At 36.2% G+C, this 13,245-nt stretch overlaps 1 protein-coding gene across 1 annotated transcript; it reads left to right on the forward strand.

The window, feature by feature from the left end:
* Positions 1-5,420: 5,420 nt before the first annotated feature.
* On the forward strand, positions 5,421-7,739 carry PPP1R27 (protein phosphatase 1 regulatory subunit 27). The gene is made up of 3 exons (XM_070735964.1): positions 5,421-5,598; positions 6,728-6,878; positions 7,616-7,739. Exons 1-3 carry the CDS (start codon positions 5,421-5,423, stop codon positions 7,737-7,739), a joined length of 453 nt encoding a protein of 150 aa, XP_070592065.1.
* The last annotated feature ends 5,506 nt before the right edge of the window (positions 7,740-13,245 follow it).

Below are 13,245 nucleotides of genomic sequence, written 5' to 3' on the forward strand. Positions count from 1 at the left end.
TTAGTCTATATATCATATGGATAAAGTAGTATGTTGGGCTTTACTATACTACTATCCTTGCTACTCCATTATTCTTGCATCGAAGTGTCTCACCGTCCTTTTAAGGTGAAAGGATAATTGAGCTGGATGAAACTGAATCTTATTTTAATTACCGTATACTGTATTGTGTCTTAGTTAGGAAACTCAACTTTAAAAAGCACCAAAAATACCAACAGACAAATGGGAAGATGGTTTTTATAGCAGATTGGTTTTTAAGAAATGTAGGGTCTGAGGAATAAGCCTAATATAGTATGTTAAATACCACAAATTCTTGTCATGACCAGTATTTTTAATTGCACACAGAATAGGAAAGTTTTGGTGTATTAGCTCTCTGTGAGTTGGACCTTAATGCTTTGGGAAGGAGTATAAATATCTTCCCTTGAGGGAAAGATCATTACATCTGAGATTACATCAGATACTGCACTTTTGCTTGGGGCATTGAGAATTGGGAAATTTAATTGCATTAGATTAAATCATGTAGCTTATCTGACAGTAATGATTATGATAAACTAGGACTAGCAAGACCTGAGTTCCTATTTCCCTTTTCTTTAGCTCACTGTAATTGTAGATAACACTGCTTCAAAAGGTGAAAGGAAAGGAAATGGGAGGGGATTTACCATCTTCACACTTTGAAGCTACTGAGGGGAAAGTGTTAGACATGCTTTTACTCCACCCCATGTTGCATGTGCCAATTCCTAGGTCTAAAGGGGACAATAAAGCCAACCAGTGAGAAGGCTGGTTGACTTTATTGTTGAGAAAATGTGTGTGTGTGTGTGTTAATTGTGCCTCTGAATGTGATGCATGGATTAAAAAAAAAGACAGCAATAGAACAGCTTTTTATTAAGTAAAGTTGGGAATGAACTTTTAGTAGAGTACTTGAAGTCAATACGATCCAAACTGCAAAATTGTAAACTGGAAAAAAGGGTAACCAGAAAAATACCACATTTAGATTTATAAAAGCATGCAATCTCTTTTAAAAATATGTCGGTTGGTATTCCTCAGCTGTAGGACTTTGCTGTTTTTAGTGGCATGTAGGTTTGAAGGACTCTATCAAATTATGCAAGGGGCATATAACCTTTAAGGATCATTCTGTACCCTAGCCTCCCCTTGAAAAGATACTTCTAAAATGAACTGTCGAATCACCCTGGTATACCCAAATATGGGAGGAGCATACAGCTTCCTTTTTGCCTCTCGGCCCCTCCAGGGGCCATATCCAAGACAGTTAAACTCTTATAGCCAACAAACTATAATCCATATGTGTAGCATATTGTTGATAATGAAAAAGAAGGGACACCAGTATAGATTGATTTTGAGCTTATTATGTTCTCATCAACTAGCCATACCCTTACTGGAATTTGAACCTGCAGCCCTTTTAATGATATTTTGCCCCAAGGCAAAGTATCATTAAAAGCAATTTAAAACAATAGCTGCTTCCTGGAGTGCTTGTCTTGAATCTAGCATATACTGTATAGATATTTCTTGGATAGAATTTTGAACTTCGGTGAAGTTCCAGTTGGCTACAGCCTATATTTTTGTCTATCTTTTCTGAATCGGAGTAGATGGTTTAGTCCTGTACACTATCCCAGTATCTTTATATCAAAATTTGTCACAAGGTATTCCAGATAACAATATTAGTTTTATTCTAACTAACACTTAAAGGACAAATCTGTGTATGTCAGAGAGAGAAATCCTTGCCATTACGTTCAGGATCATCAAAGTACAAATCGTTTCTAAAGGTCATCAAGCTTTGAATTCCTTCTAATTCGGAGAAATGTCCCGAGAAGTATGTAATGTGCAACTATTACCTGCTTTATGGCTGAAGTCCTGAACTGTTGGTCACCTCAATTGAACAATATTTTGGTAAGCAACTATGTCATTCTGTCATATGACGAGAGTGGACATGCCTCATTACTTGTAGCCGAGGAAAACAAGCTGCTGCCGCTTGTTGAAGAGCAGGAGAGCTTGCTGACAATTTATTTTCAGTTGTGGCAGAAGAAGCAGTTTTTGTTGCTTAGTTTATTTTAAATAGCATTTTACAATCAAAACTATTCATGCCTGTATACATCAATTTAGAATTTCCACAGCAATAGCCCTGCATTATGCATATGTGCTGTTTTGGTGTTTACATGCCAGATCATGCCTCTCCCTGCAACCCTGTAACCTTTTTAATTTCTTAAAATGGATCTACACTGTGACTTTCTTGCTTGTGGAGTATGTAAGGTGGAAATATTCCTGGTGGTTGCGTGGCTGTTTTAAGTTCATTTCCCTCTGTGGAAGATTATAGGAAAGTAATTTTTTTCCTGTGGGTCTATGATGTTTATCAGTACGGGCCAGACAGCACTTAATGTGCAACATTATCTTTTCATACCAACAGCTGGACAATCTGTGATTCTTGGGTTTTTTGGTAGTGTGGGCCCTGAAGGGAAGTCTTTGAGAAAGAACTTAGATTAGGGTGGGGAATGTATGGCCCTCCTAATATTGATGAACTTTAACTAAGCAATCCTTTTAATTGGATAGTTATGGCTGAGGAGAGCTATGATTGAGTAATAATTGCAGCAGGAATAAGTAACTTGCTGTCCTTCAACTATTTTGGTCTTCCTTGCTTCTATAACACACAGGTGAGGGATTGTTCACAAGTCCACTTTCTGCCTTGAGTGCTGTAGGTTCCCAGATTTTTAACTTGAGATAACGTAAAATGTCCCTAGCATCCAGATGCTTAAGACAATAAATTGGAATAATCAGTACCAAGCCAGACATTTTTCTGGTATTAGGATGGGAAGGCTAGCAGCACTTTCTAATTTTAATAGTCTAATAGCACTTGATAGTGGTATGAAAAGTTAGAACAAATGCCATATTTCTTGTTTCAAATGGGAATACCTTCATCCTGCACAACCCAGATTAATTCATGACTGAAAGTTGTGGGAAGTATCAGAACTTTTTGCTCCACTTGCTGCACTACTCTATGGGGCCTGCTGAGATGCCACCAAGAAAAGATGATGACAAGTTTTCCTTTTACAAAAGTAGCTTGGCTTCCTTTTTTTTCCAAGAGAAGAATGAGAGCTAATGTACATCTCACCAAGTACAGTATCTCTATTGGAGGGGTGATGTTTTGCTGGTGGTATTCAACAGTTAAAAGTAAAGAAATAGTAGTAGAAATTATAACATTCTCCATTGGTTACTTCTAGATTTAATAGCCTGCTACAAAAATGTCAACAAGGACTCCAGGAGTTAAATATGATTTGGTGTTTATAGAGGTTCAGTTGTGTTCTATAAAAAGAAGTTAAATGAAGAGCACTGTTGTGAAATTTTAAAATTAGATAGGTCAGATTGGAAATTTCAATGGAAAATATATAACGAAAAAATAGTCTGTTTTAAAATCTAATATATACAATCAAGAAATTGTAGTATTATTTCAGTGTTCTGAAAACCTCTGTTGCTTTGACTAGCTAAATTTGATTTGACCCGTTCTGAATTTCTTTTTAAAAATAGTTTTCTTCTGAATCAAAATAATAAAATTAATAATTCAAAATTTTAACTCCTTGGAGGTACTAAAAATAATGCAAAAGACAAATATACTGTATTTTTGCAGATGGCTGTTGATATCTGAAATATCTCCAGAGCTGCAAATATAAGGCCCTTACTTAGAACTTTTGGATGTGTAACAAAATTGATAGAGTCTTTAATATGGATTGTAACATAAAATGTACATTATAGTTGAGGTGGTGAATGAGATTTTAGATATAAGTGTAGACTAGAAGAATTCATCACTAGAAAATTGATCACAACTCACTATTAAAATTTCTTTTCACATCTTTTTGGTAACTAGTCAAAGAAACCACTTAGTGGAGGCTTCCCTGAATTCACATGGATTCACCTATTTCCCACCAAAATTGGAGGGTTTTCCTTTTATTTTGTTTCTGATGCTATTTTGGCAACACAACTTCCCCAGGTCCAATTTATGTACCCAGGCACTCTCTGGATATGTGGAACAGGCAGAAAAGCTCCAGCTGATCATTTCTTCCAGTTTCAATTCTTCCCAAAAATGAATATCTTGCAACTCTCAAAAGTCACATTCATATAGTGCAACTTAGATTCAGTTACTCTTCCAGTTCCAGTGCAATTAAGTGGCCATAACTATGAAAGCAGGTGAATGGAATAAAAATCACAAAATAACGTCTTTCATATTCTCTCTTCCTGTTGCATACCTGAAATTCCTAAAAATTAGTTTCCTTTATTTTTCGTATAAGAAGTATATAAGTGCTTAAATCAAATAAAAATACATTTACATTCATATACAGAGATGAGCTCTGAATTCACACTGCTGTATGTATAGTGTATGCTGCAGCACATTAACATAGAAACATAGAAGACTGATGGCAGAAAAAGACCTCGTGGTCCATCTAGTCTGCCCTTATACTATTTCCTGTATTTTATCTTACAATGGATATATGTTTATCCCAGGCATGTTTAAATTCAGTTACTGTGGATTTACCAACCACGTCTGCTGGAAGTTTGTTCCAAGGATCTACTACTCTTTCAGTGAAATAATATTTTCTTACTAATCTTAACAATGAAAGAATTGATAACCGACATGAGCAAGCATGATTCCTTGGATTGTTCCGCTTGGCCACTTTCTTACCCATATCTTTGGCAAATATTTTTGCAAAAGTTTTCAAGTTACAAGTAGCAAATTAAAAGCATGGACTCTTAAGAAAATGGCTAGCTACCTTAAATATTGCAAAATACTGATTGCTATTCATGTAATAAAATTCTTCACTGTAGAAGCTTTTCACTTCTATAGTTCTTGTTTTTGAACCTTTCGCTATAATGATAGCCATGAACTAGTTTTGGGGAAAGCACAAATGGCTGCCAACAGATTCCAGAAAGTATTGTAGAGTATTGCAAATGGTGGCTTGCAAAATCGGAGGCTGTTGGTTGCAGATTGCGGTCCAAACTGGATCTGCTGACTACCACTCATCGACAGGTGGGCTGTAAGCTGAGCTTCTAATTTATGTTCAAAAGGGGTGGGATGCAGGCAAGGCATCTCAATTACAAGATCTCATGGCAACAAGTATGAGCTGAGTGTCCTCAAAATAGCCACGGGCAGACTATATAACAAGAAACTCTGAGGAAACCATCAGTCCTCCACAGATCTTCACGTGTTGTGCTGTCAAAAAAACCCCCCAAACCTGAAAGGGAACAGAAAATCATCGCTGGGGTCCTCTTCACCATTTCTTTGCAAGATTTTGGGAGGAGATACTCCTTTGCATCTCAAGACATCATTGTAGTTTTGCACCTCAGCTTTGTGAGGCAGCTCTTCTACTTTCTAAGTCTCTTCATTTCCTCACCTCGTCTGTGGGCTTCCTTTGCCCTCTGTGACCATGAAATACTACTACCCAACCTCACTTCCTAGGTACAGGCGATATGCAAGGCACCTCAAGACTGTGCGTTTCCCCAATGACGTTCTCTTCCAGGACTACATTCGACAGGGTGACTTGGAGCAAGTAGGACGTTTCATCCGGGCCAGGAAAGTCACCTTGGATACCATCTATCCTTCTGGTACGTGGAAGACGATTGGAGGGTGGCTGAGTAGGAAGTTGTATGAACCCGTTTTCACTGCATTTTCAGTGGGTGATTTAAGGAAACAACAGGGGGCTTCTTCCTGTCTCTCAGTTGCCATATAGACCACATTATTGGAATAGAATAATGCAAGAAGGGAATAAGCCTAAAATATTAGAACTTCTTGTAGTACTCTCACCAGCTTGTTTCCCTTATGTGCCTAGTAGTTTGCTTCAGTATAGCAAAACAAAAAAACCAAAGCAGAATGAGCAATTAAATACATAAAATAAAAGTATATGCTTCTCAGAAATAGTTCGAAGTCTTATGCCAAACTCTAAGTTTGAAGTGTTTTGATGTCTTTGAAGCATTAACTCTTATTATTATCTCAGTGCATGGAAACCTTTGCAAGAAAAAAGGTGCACAGAAACAATGATCATTATAATTTGCAAAATCCCAAGTAAAATTGTGGCAGGATGAGCTTAATCTTTCTAAAAGACATTGTTTATTATTATTATTATTATTAATTATTATTATTATTATTATTAATTAGATTTGTATGCCTCCCCTCTCCATAGACTCGGGGTGGCTTACAGCAATGATAAAAACAATACATAATGACAAATCTAATAGAATCTAAAATAACAATAACACATTTAAAAAATCTAAAAAAACAACTTCTTAGTTTGATACATTTGTGATTTTGTTGGGACTATAACTCCCAGAATTTCCCAATGGGTTTTGGCTATGGTAGGAATGCCATGGGCTCTAGCCCTAAGTCGTGTGGAAGGTGCCAAGTTGGAGAAAACTGGTTTAGATTATTTTAGCGGCATATAAATCCAATTAATAAATAATAAACTCCTTTTGTTAATCAAATAATTCTCAAAGAACCTTAGAAAACATACTCAGGACTCCTGATTGAACTTCTACTTCCTTTTTGCCTAAAGTGAACAATCTTAAAAACACCAACAGTTCTATGTGGATGCATGTTAATTGATCAGTTTTAGTTATCTTCCTTTGATTGAAAGGTTTTTCTTGTGCTAAGATAAAAAAAATGTGGTAGGAGTCCCGCTCAGTTTATAGTGCCCATTTGTCACAGACTAGAGTTTGATATATCCTCTTCTCCAATTAGGAATGGCTGCCATCCATGAAGCTGTGCTTGCTGGGAATCTCGAGTGCGTCAAGCTCTTGATAAAATACGGCGCCGACATAAATCAGACAGATGATGAGGGCTGGACGCCTCTGCATATGGCCTGTAGTGATGGCTATGCTGACATTGCAAGGTCAGAGATGCTAAACTGTTTACCTCATTCACCCTTAGCCAGTTGTGCCACTCTCTCAATAAACAGGAATTACATGGCCAAGGAAAACAACAAGGGGAAAGTGATTGCACTATTGAATTTCTGGGTATGAACTTTGAAGTGACAAGAAATGCCTGCTGGCTTATCCCAAGAGATGGATGAATCCTCTCTTTTTCTCACAGTGCTCTTATCCTAACACCAGCAGTGCTGATACTGTAGTATTTATTGACAGATTAACGAATTGTGGTATTGCCAAAATGCCAAGCAAAAAAAAAAATGGAACCCTTATATTTAAAAGTTGGTTGTTTTTATGGAAACAAAAAAAATATTTTGAGTCATTTCATAACATCATAAAGTCCTCTATATCACTTTAAATATAATGTATAAGAGAAGTTGGTATATGTCCATTGGACAATACATGTGGAGAAACGTGTATTATTTGATTCCGGCTGCAATTCTTAGTAGCAGAAATAGCTCAAGACTTTTGTGTACCACTATATTCTCCAGGTGTGAATAATATAAAGGGATGAGCCTGCCTTAAGGAAATTTGAGAAAGAGATGATTGAAATTGCAAATTCTTATTGCAACTGAAGGATATCTAAACCATATTATACAGTGAACTACTTAAATAGACTGAATATTTTAAAACAGAAGTAGGTTAATCCAGACCCTTTCAACCTTTTCTGCATTTCACGACTTTCTCTTTTCTGATCTTCCAGGCACCTCATCTCTCTTGGGGTCCAGTGTGATGCCACCAACAATGAGGGAGATAAGCCATCTGACCTTATTGACCCAGAATGCAAGGATCTTGTGGAGCTTTTTCAAGCAGCTCATGTAAACTAACTTATGTAAGCATATATCTTCTGGTTCTGCAATTATTAATTTTGAATGATGACCTCAGCAACATTCATATCATTTTCCTGAAGAATCCTCACAAAATAACCATGAAAATATCTACCTTCAAAACATCTTTATGTACATATGGATTATTCTAATCTAAAACATAGTGTATAATGTTCTATTTTTAATGTGTTGCCAATTCTAGATTTGCTTTTATACTGTATTTTTTAAGTGATTCCAAAACAGCTTTTTATTTTTTCAATAAAGGAATTCCTAAATCTTGGTGTATTTTTCTCCCTTCTCTTCTCACATTAATGGTAGCCAAGCTTTTGTTAAATCATTTGGTTTTGGTTATGATGGAATAAAACTTTTCTCGTAGAATCAAAATCCATATGGGGAGAAGAGCATTTGGATTTGAAATAAGCAAATTCCAGTGTCCAAAGCAACATGGGTTGTCCAAAAAGCAATATGAAAATGAAACTTCATCCAAGTTTGAATTGTATGCATTCCACAACAGTTTAAACCTCGGGACCTGCCTGTAATATCTGAAAAAAACATTTCTACATTGCATCCAGTTAAGTAAACTTCATTGAAATTAAGCTCCTTGGATATTTTTATAGCATCAACTTACTTTTTCAATGGGAAGAGGGTAAACGATGCAAGAAGTCATGTAAAACCCTGTATGCAGGGGTCATGATGTAATATAACAGCTTAAAAGGTGGTTTATACCATTCTAATAGATTTTATATATTCCTTCCTGCAACTACTGAGCATGGAGGCGTCTGTAATATGGTAAATGATTTAGCTTTACTAGATAAATGGTCAAAGCAATGGAAACTGCAGTTTAATGTTTCCAAATGTAAAATAATGCACTTGGGGAAAAGGAATCCTCAATCTGAGTATTGTATTGGCAGTTCTGTGTTAGCAAATACTTCAAAAGAAAAGGATTTAGGGGTAGTGATTTCTGACAGTCTCAAAATGGGTGAACAGTGCAGTCAGGCGGTAGGGAAAGCAAGTAGGATGCTTGGCTGCATAGCTAGAGGTACAACAAGCAGGAAGAGGGAGATTATGATCCCGCTATATAGAATGCTGGTGAGACCACATTTGGAATACTGTACTGTGTTCAGTTCTGGAGACCTCACCTACAAAAAGATATTGACAAAATTGAACGGGTCCAAAGACGGGCTACAAGAATGGTGGAAGGCCTTAAGCATAAAACGTATCAGGAAAGACTTCATGAACTCAATCTGTATAGTCTGGAGGACAGAAGGAAAAGGGGGGACATGATCGAAACATTTAAATATATTAAAGGGTTAAATAAGGTCCAGGAGGGAAGTGTTTTTAATAGGAAAGTATACACAAGAACAAGGGGACACAATCTGAAGTTAGTTGGGGGAAAGATCAAGAGCAACATGAGAAAATATTATTTTACTGAAAGAGTAGTAGATCCTTGGAACAAACTTCCAGCAGACGTGGTAGATAAATCCACAGTAACTGAATTTAAACATGCCTGGGATAAACATATATCCATCCTAAGATAAAATACAGAAAATAGTATAAGGGCAGACTCGATGGGCCATGAGGTCTTTTTCTGCCGTCAGACTTCTATGTTTCTATGTTTCTATGGATAACTGTTGAAGCTAATGCACTGTATAGGCAATATCATCTAGCATAAAGGACTGCGAGTACAATTCTCTATAGAGGGTTTGAAGCCCATAGAAAGAGTCCCAAATAGAATAGAAATGGTCATACAATGCCTGCGTTTTGATGATCAGTGTAACTGAGAATGCCACACCATGTCAAATAGAGAAATTGTTATGACCGACCTGTCTGAAAGTTATGCAAAACCCCACACATGGATGCATAACATAAAACTATATTTGTCTGCTCTGAAAGCGTAAGGGAAGATAGACTGTACTGTATATACTATTCTAATATAAAGATTAGTGACGGAGGAAAAATATAGGGGTCAGGTGTGGTAATTAAAATTATTGCTGTTTTTACTATGATACATAGTGCCCAAGAATATGCTGTTATTGGGCTTCTTAGTTCTGCTAGATTTCAGATGCTGGAATGTTGATTCTGCAAATACACTTGGTATGGAGTAAGAGGGCATGTTATATGTTCTTTTTCCCTGAATAACTTTGTTTTAATGATTCAGTCCAGAATTAGGCCCAGAAGAAATTAGATATGAGATGAAATTAAACATGACTTATCTTAGAAAAACAATGTTTTATGGCTGGGTCTCCCTCAAAACACACATAATGCATGGTATTATCTTAAAATTGGGCAGTGTGCCACATAAGTCAGCATGTTTTGACAAAATTTAGAGCAGTTAGGCTAAGTACAAACTCATCACGCTATCTAAACATTTTTCTATCTCCAAAATGTTTGTTTATTTAGAAGCAATTTTAAACAATGATTTTGATAAATAAAAATGTTTATGAAAGTCCTGAGTAGAATTCTCCAAGGTGAAGCTTGTATGTCCTATACAGGTAGTCCTATATTCATTTAGTGACTATTCAAAGTTACTACGGCAATGGAAAAAAGTGATTTATGATCATTTTTCTATTACCACCTTTGCAGCATCCTCATGACATGTGATCAAAATTCAAATGCTAGGCAACTGGTTCATATTTATGATTGTTGCTGTGTCCCAAAGTCATATGATCACCCTTTGCAACGTTTTGACAAGCAAAGTCAAAGAGAAGTCAGATTCAATTAACAACCAGTTTATTCACTTATCAACTACAGTGATTTACTTAACAACTGAGACAAGAAAGATCATAAAATGGAGCAAAACTCACTTAACAATTTTCCCACTTAAACAAAATTTGGGGCTCAATTGTGGTTGTAAATCTAGAACTACCTGTATTTACATTTGCTCTTCTTAAGAAAAATAGAAAATTAAGCAAAAACAAGCACCCACCCACCCTCAACTCAGGTAAGTTGTAATTGATATAAAAGTTGAACATTAGCACAACTACCTGTCTAGCTTTTCTTATGAATATAAGTATTAGGTTATAGTGTGACATGTTGCTTGAAGTGATCACAACTTTCCTCTGATGAAGTCTGAAGAGCTTCAAAATAATTAACTGAATCCTCAATTATAAGTTTTTCATTCCCCCACCCTGTAAATCCCTTTTAGTCAGTCCCAAAATATTATGCAGAATTATGAATGAGAATTAAATTCATGCACTGCATTCAGTGGGACAATTCAGCCTAAACCCCAGGTGAAAGATGTTCCTTCCTATTATATTATGATTGGTCTCAAGGTCAGCCAATTATTCAGAATGGATTTGGCAGTTTACTCACCTAGCAAATCCTTCCCAAGGATCTGGGATAGATAGATAGTATTGCTGATGGTGTTAAAGGTATTGTTGCAGGATGCAAGTTGTTCAAGTAAAGCTGCATTTTGTAGTTGACTGATAATGATTTTGTCAATGCCAATGATATTCAAATATTATAATTATAAGTGATTCACAGAATGAAGTCACAGCTGCCAGTTTTTTAAGCTGATATTGATCTTCATACACATTGAAGTTTCCCCAAACCTATAATGCTGTAATGTATCGATGAATATCACAGTGGGGCGTTACAATTGACAGATGGAAATTTTGTCAATGTGCAGCTATCCATTGGGATACTACATTTATGCCATAATCTTTTGATTTTCAGCTCTTGATACTTTGTGATCTTCAATTTGTGAAACTACAGGTGGTTCTTTAGCTGATGTTCTTTAGCTGGTGTTGACTTTTATTCACCAAGTTATTTCCAAGAACCCAGGATGTTGTAACAAATTGGCACATTATATGAGCAGATCCAAGCAAAATGGCCTTTTTGTAATCAATAGATGGAAATTCTGTCCATGTGAAAATTTTCTAAATTTTGGTATGGCACCCACAAATAATGACTGGGATCACCATGGCCAGTTTATGTCACAATTTTTCAACTTTAGTTTTCAGATTTTGATGCTTTGTCATCTCCAATTAGTGAAATCACAGTTGCCAGGTCTTAGGTTGGTACTGGCTTTCATTCTCATTGAGTTCTTCCCAAGAACCTAAGATGTCATAATTATATGTGCAGATTCAAGCAGTATGGCTTATAACTGACAGATGGAAAATTTGTCAATAAGTAGATTTTTAAAATGTTGCCTACGCCTTTTTGCTATGGCACTAACCAATAACCAATGGGACTACTCCATGGGTGATTTATGCCATCTTTCAATTTCAATTTTTCAATTTTGATATTTTGTGACTTTCTCCAATTCTTTGTCTTCTCTTCTAGTATCCCCTGGCATTGCCACATCACTTATCCACAATTTATTTTCAATTAGTTAAATCTGATATGTCAAGGTTTTATTAGTTTGTATTTGAAGATGTCAAAATATTTTAATCTGCTCATTTTCAACTATATTTTCAATTATATGTTTCCACCAATTTTTCGTTATTGGCACATAACTTTTCAGTGAATCATTTTGGCAACTGTGTTGTATTGCTGTTTTTAATCAGTTTGTGGAATCTTTTTGCATGAGTTGAGTATATGATCTGTCTCTTCTGCTTCTTTGCGTCACCTGCACTTTGAATCATTTGATTATTTTTAAAAAAATTCTGGCCTTGACTCCATTAATTTAGATGGCTGCCAAAATCAAGCATTCAGTCCCTTTCTGAATGTTCCAATTGTAAGCCATTGTCTGATTTTATTTTTATCCACTTTTATTTTGATCTTTTGTAGAAATTAGCCATGTAATGCTTTTCCTTACCAGCATACTATTTGGGTGTTATTACATTTTTTAAAACATTCATGTTATGTTTCCTGTATATTTAATAAATTGTGATTTTTACCTTACATAGATAGAAACATAGAAACATAGAAGACTGACGGCAGAAAAAGACCTCATGGTCCATCTAGTCTGCCCTTGTACTATTTTCTGTATTTTATCTTAGGATGGATATATGTTTATCCCAGGCATGTTTAAATTCAATTACTGTGGATTTACCAACCACGTCTGCTGGAAGTTTGTTCCAAGGATCTACTATTCTTTCAGTAAAATAATATTTTCTCATGTTGCCTTTGATCTTTCCCCCAACTAACTTCAGATTGTGTCCCCTTATTCTTGTGTTCACTTTCCTATTAAAAACACTTCCCTCCTGAACCCTATTTAACCCTTTAACATATTTAAATGTTTCGATCATGTCCCCCCTTTTCCTTCTGTCTTCCAGACTATACAGATTGAGTTCATTAAGTCTTTCCTGATACGTTTTATACTTAAGACCTTCCACCATTCTTGTAGCCCGTCTTTGGACCCGTTCAATTTTGTCAATATCTTTTTATAGGTGAGGTCTCCAGAACTGAACACAGTACAGTACTCCAAATGTGGTCTCACCAGCGCTAAGGGGATCACAATCTCCCTCTTCCTGCTTGTTACACCTCTAGCTATGCAGCCAAGCATCCTACTTGCTTTTCCTACCGCCCGACCACACTGCTCACCCATTACTACTTCTTGGCT

This window comes from Erythrolamprus reginae, chromosome 2, assembly GCF_031021105.1.
Source record: "Erythrolamprus reginae isolate rEryReg1 chromosome 2, rEryReg1.hap1, whole genome shotgun sequence".
NCBI lineage: Eukaryota > Metazoa > Chordata > Lepidosauria > Squamata > Dipsadidae > Erythrolamprus > Erythrolamprus reginae.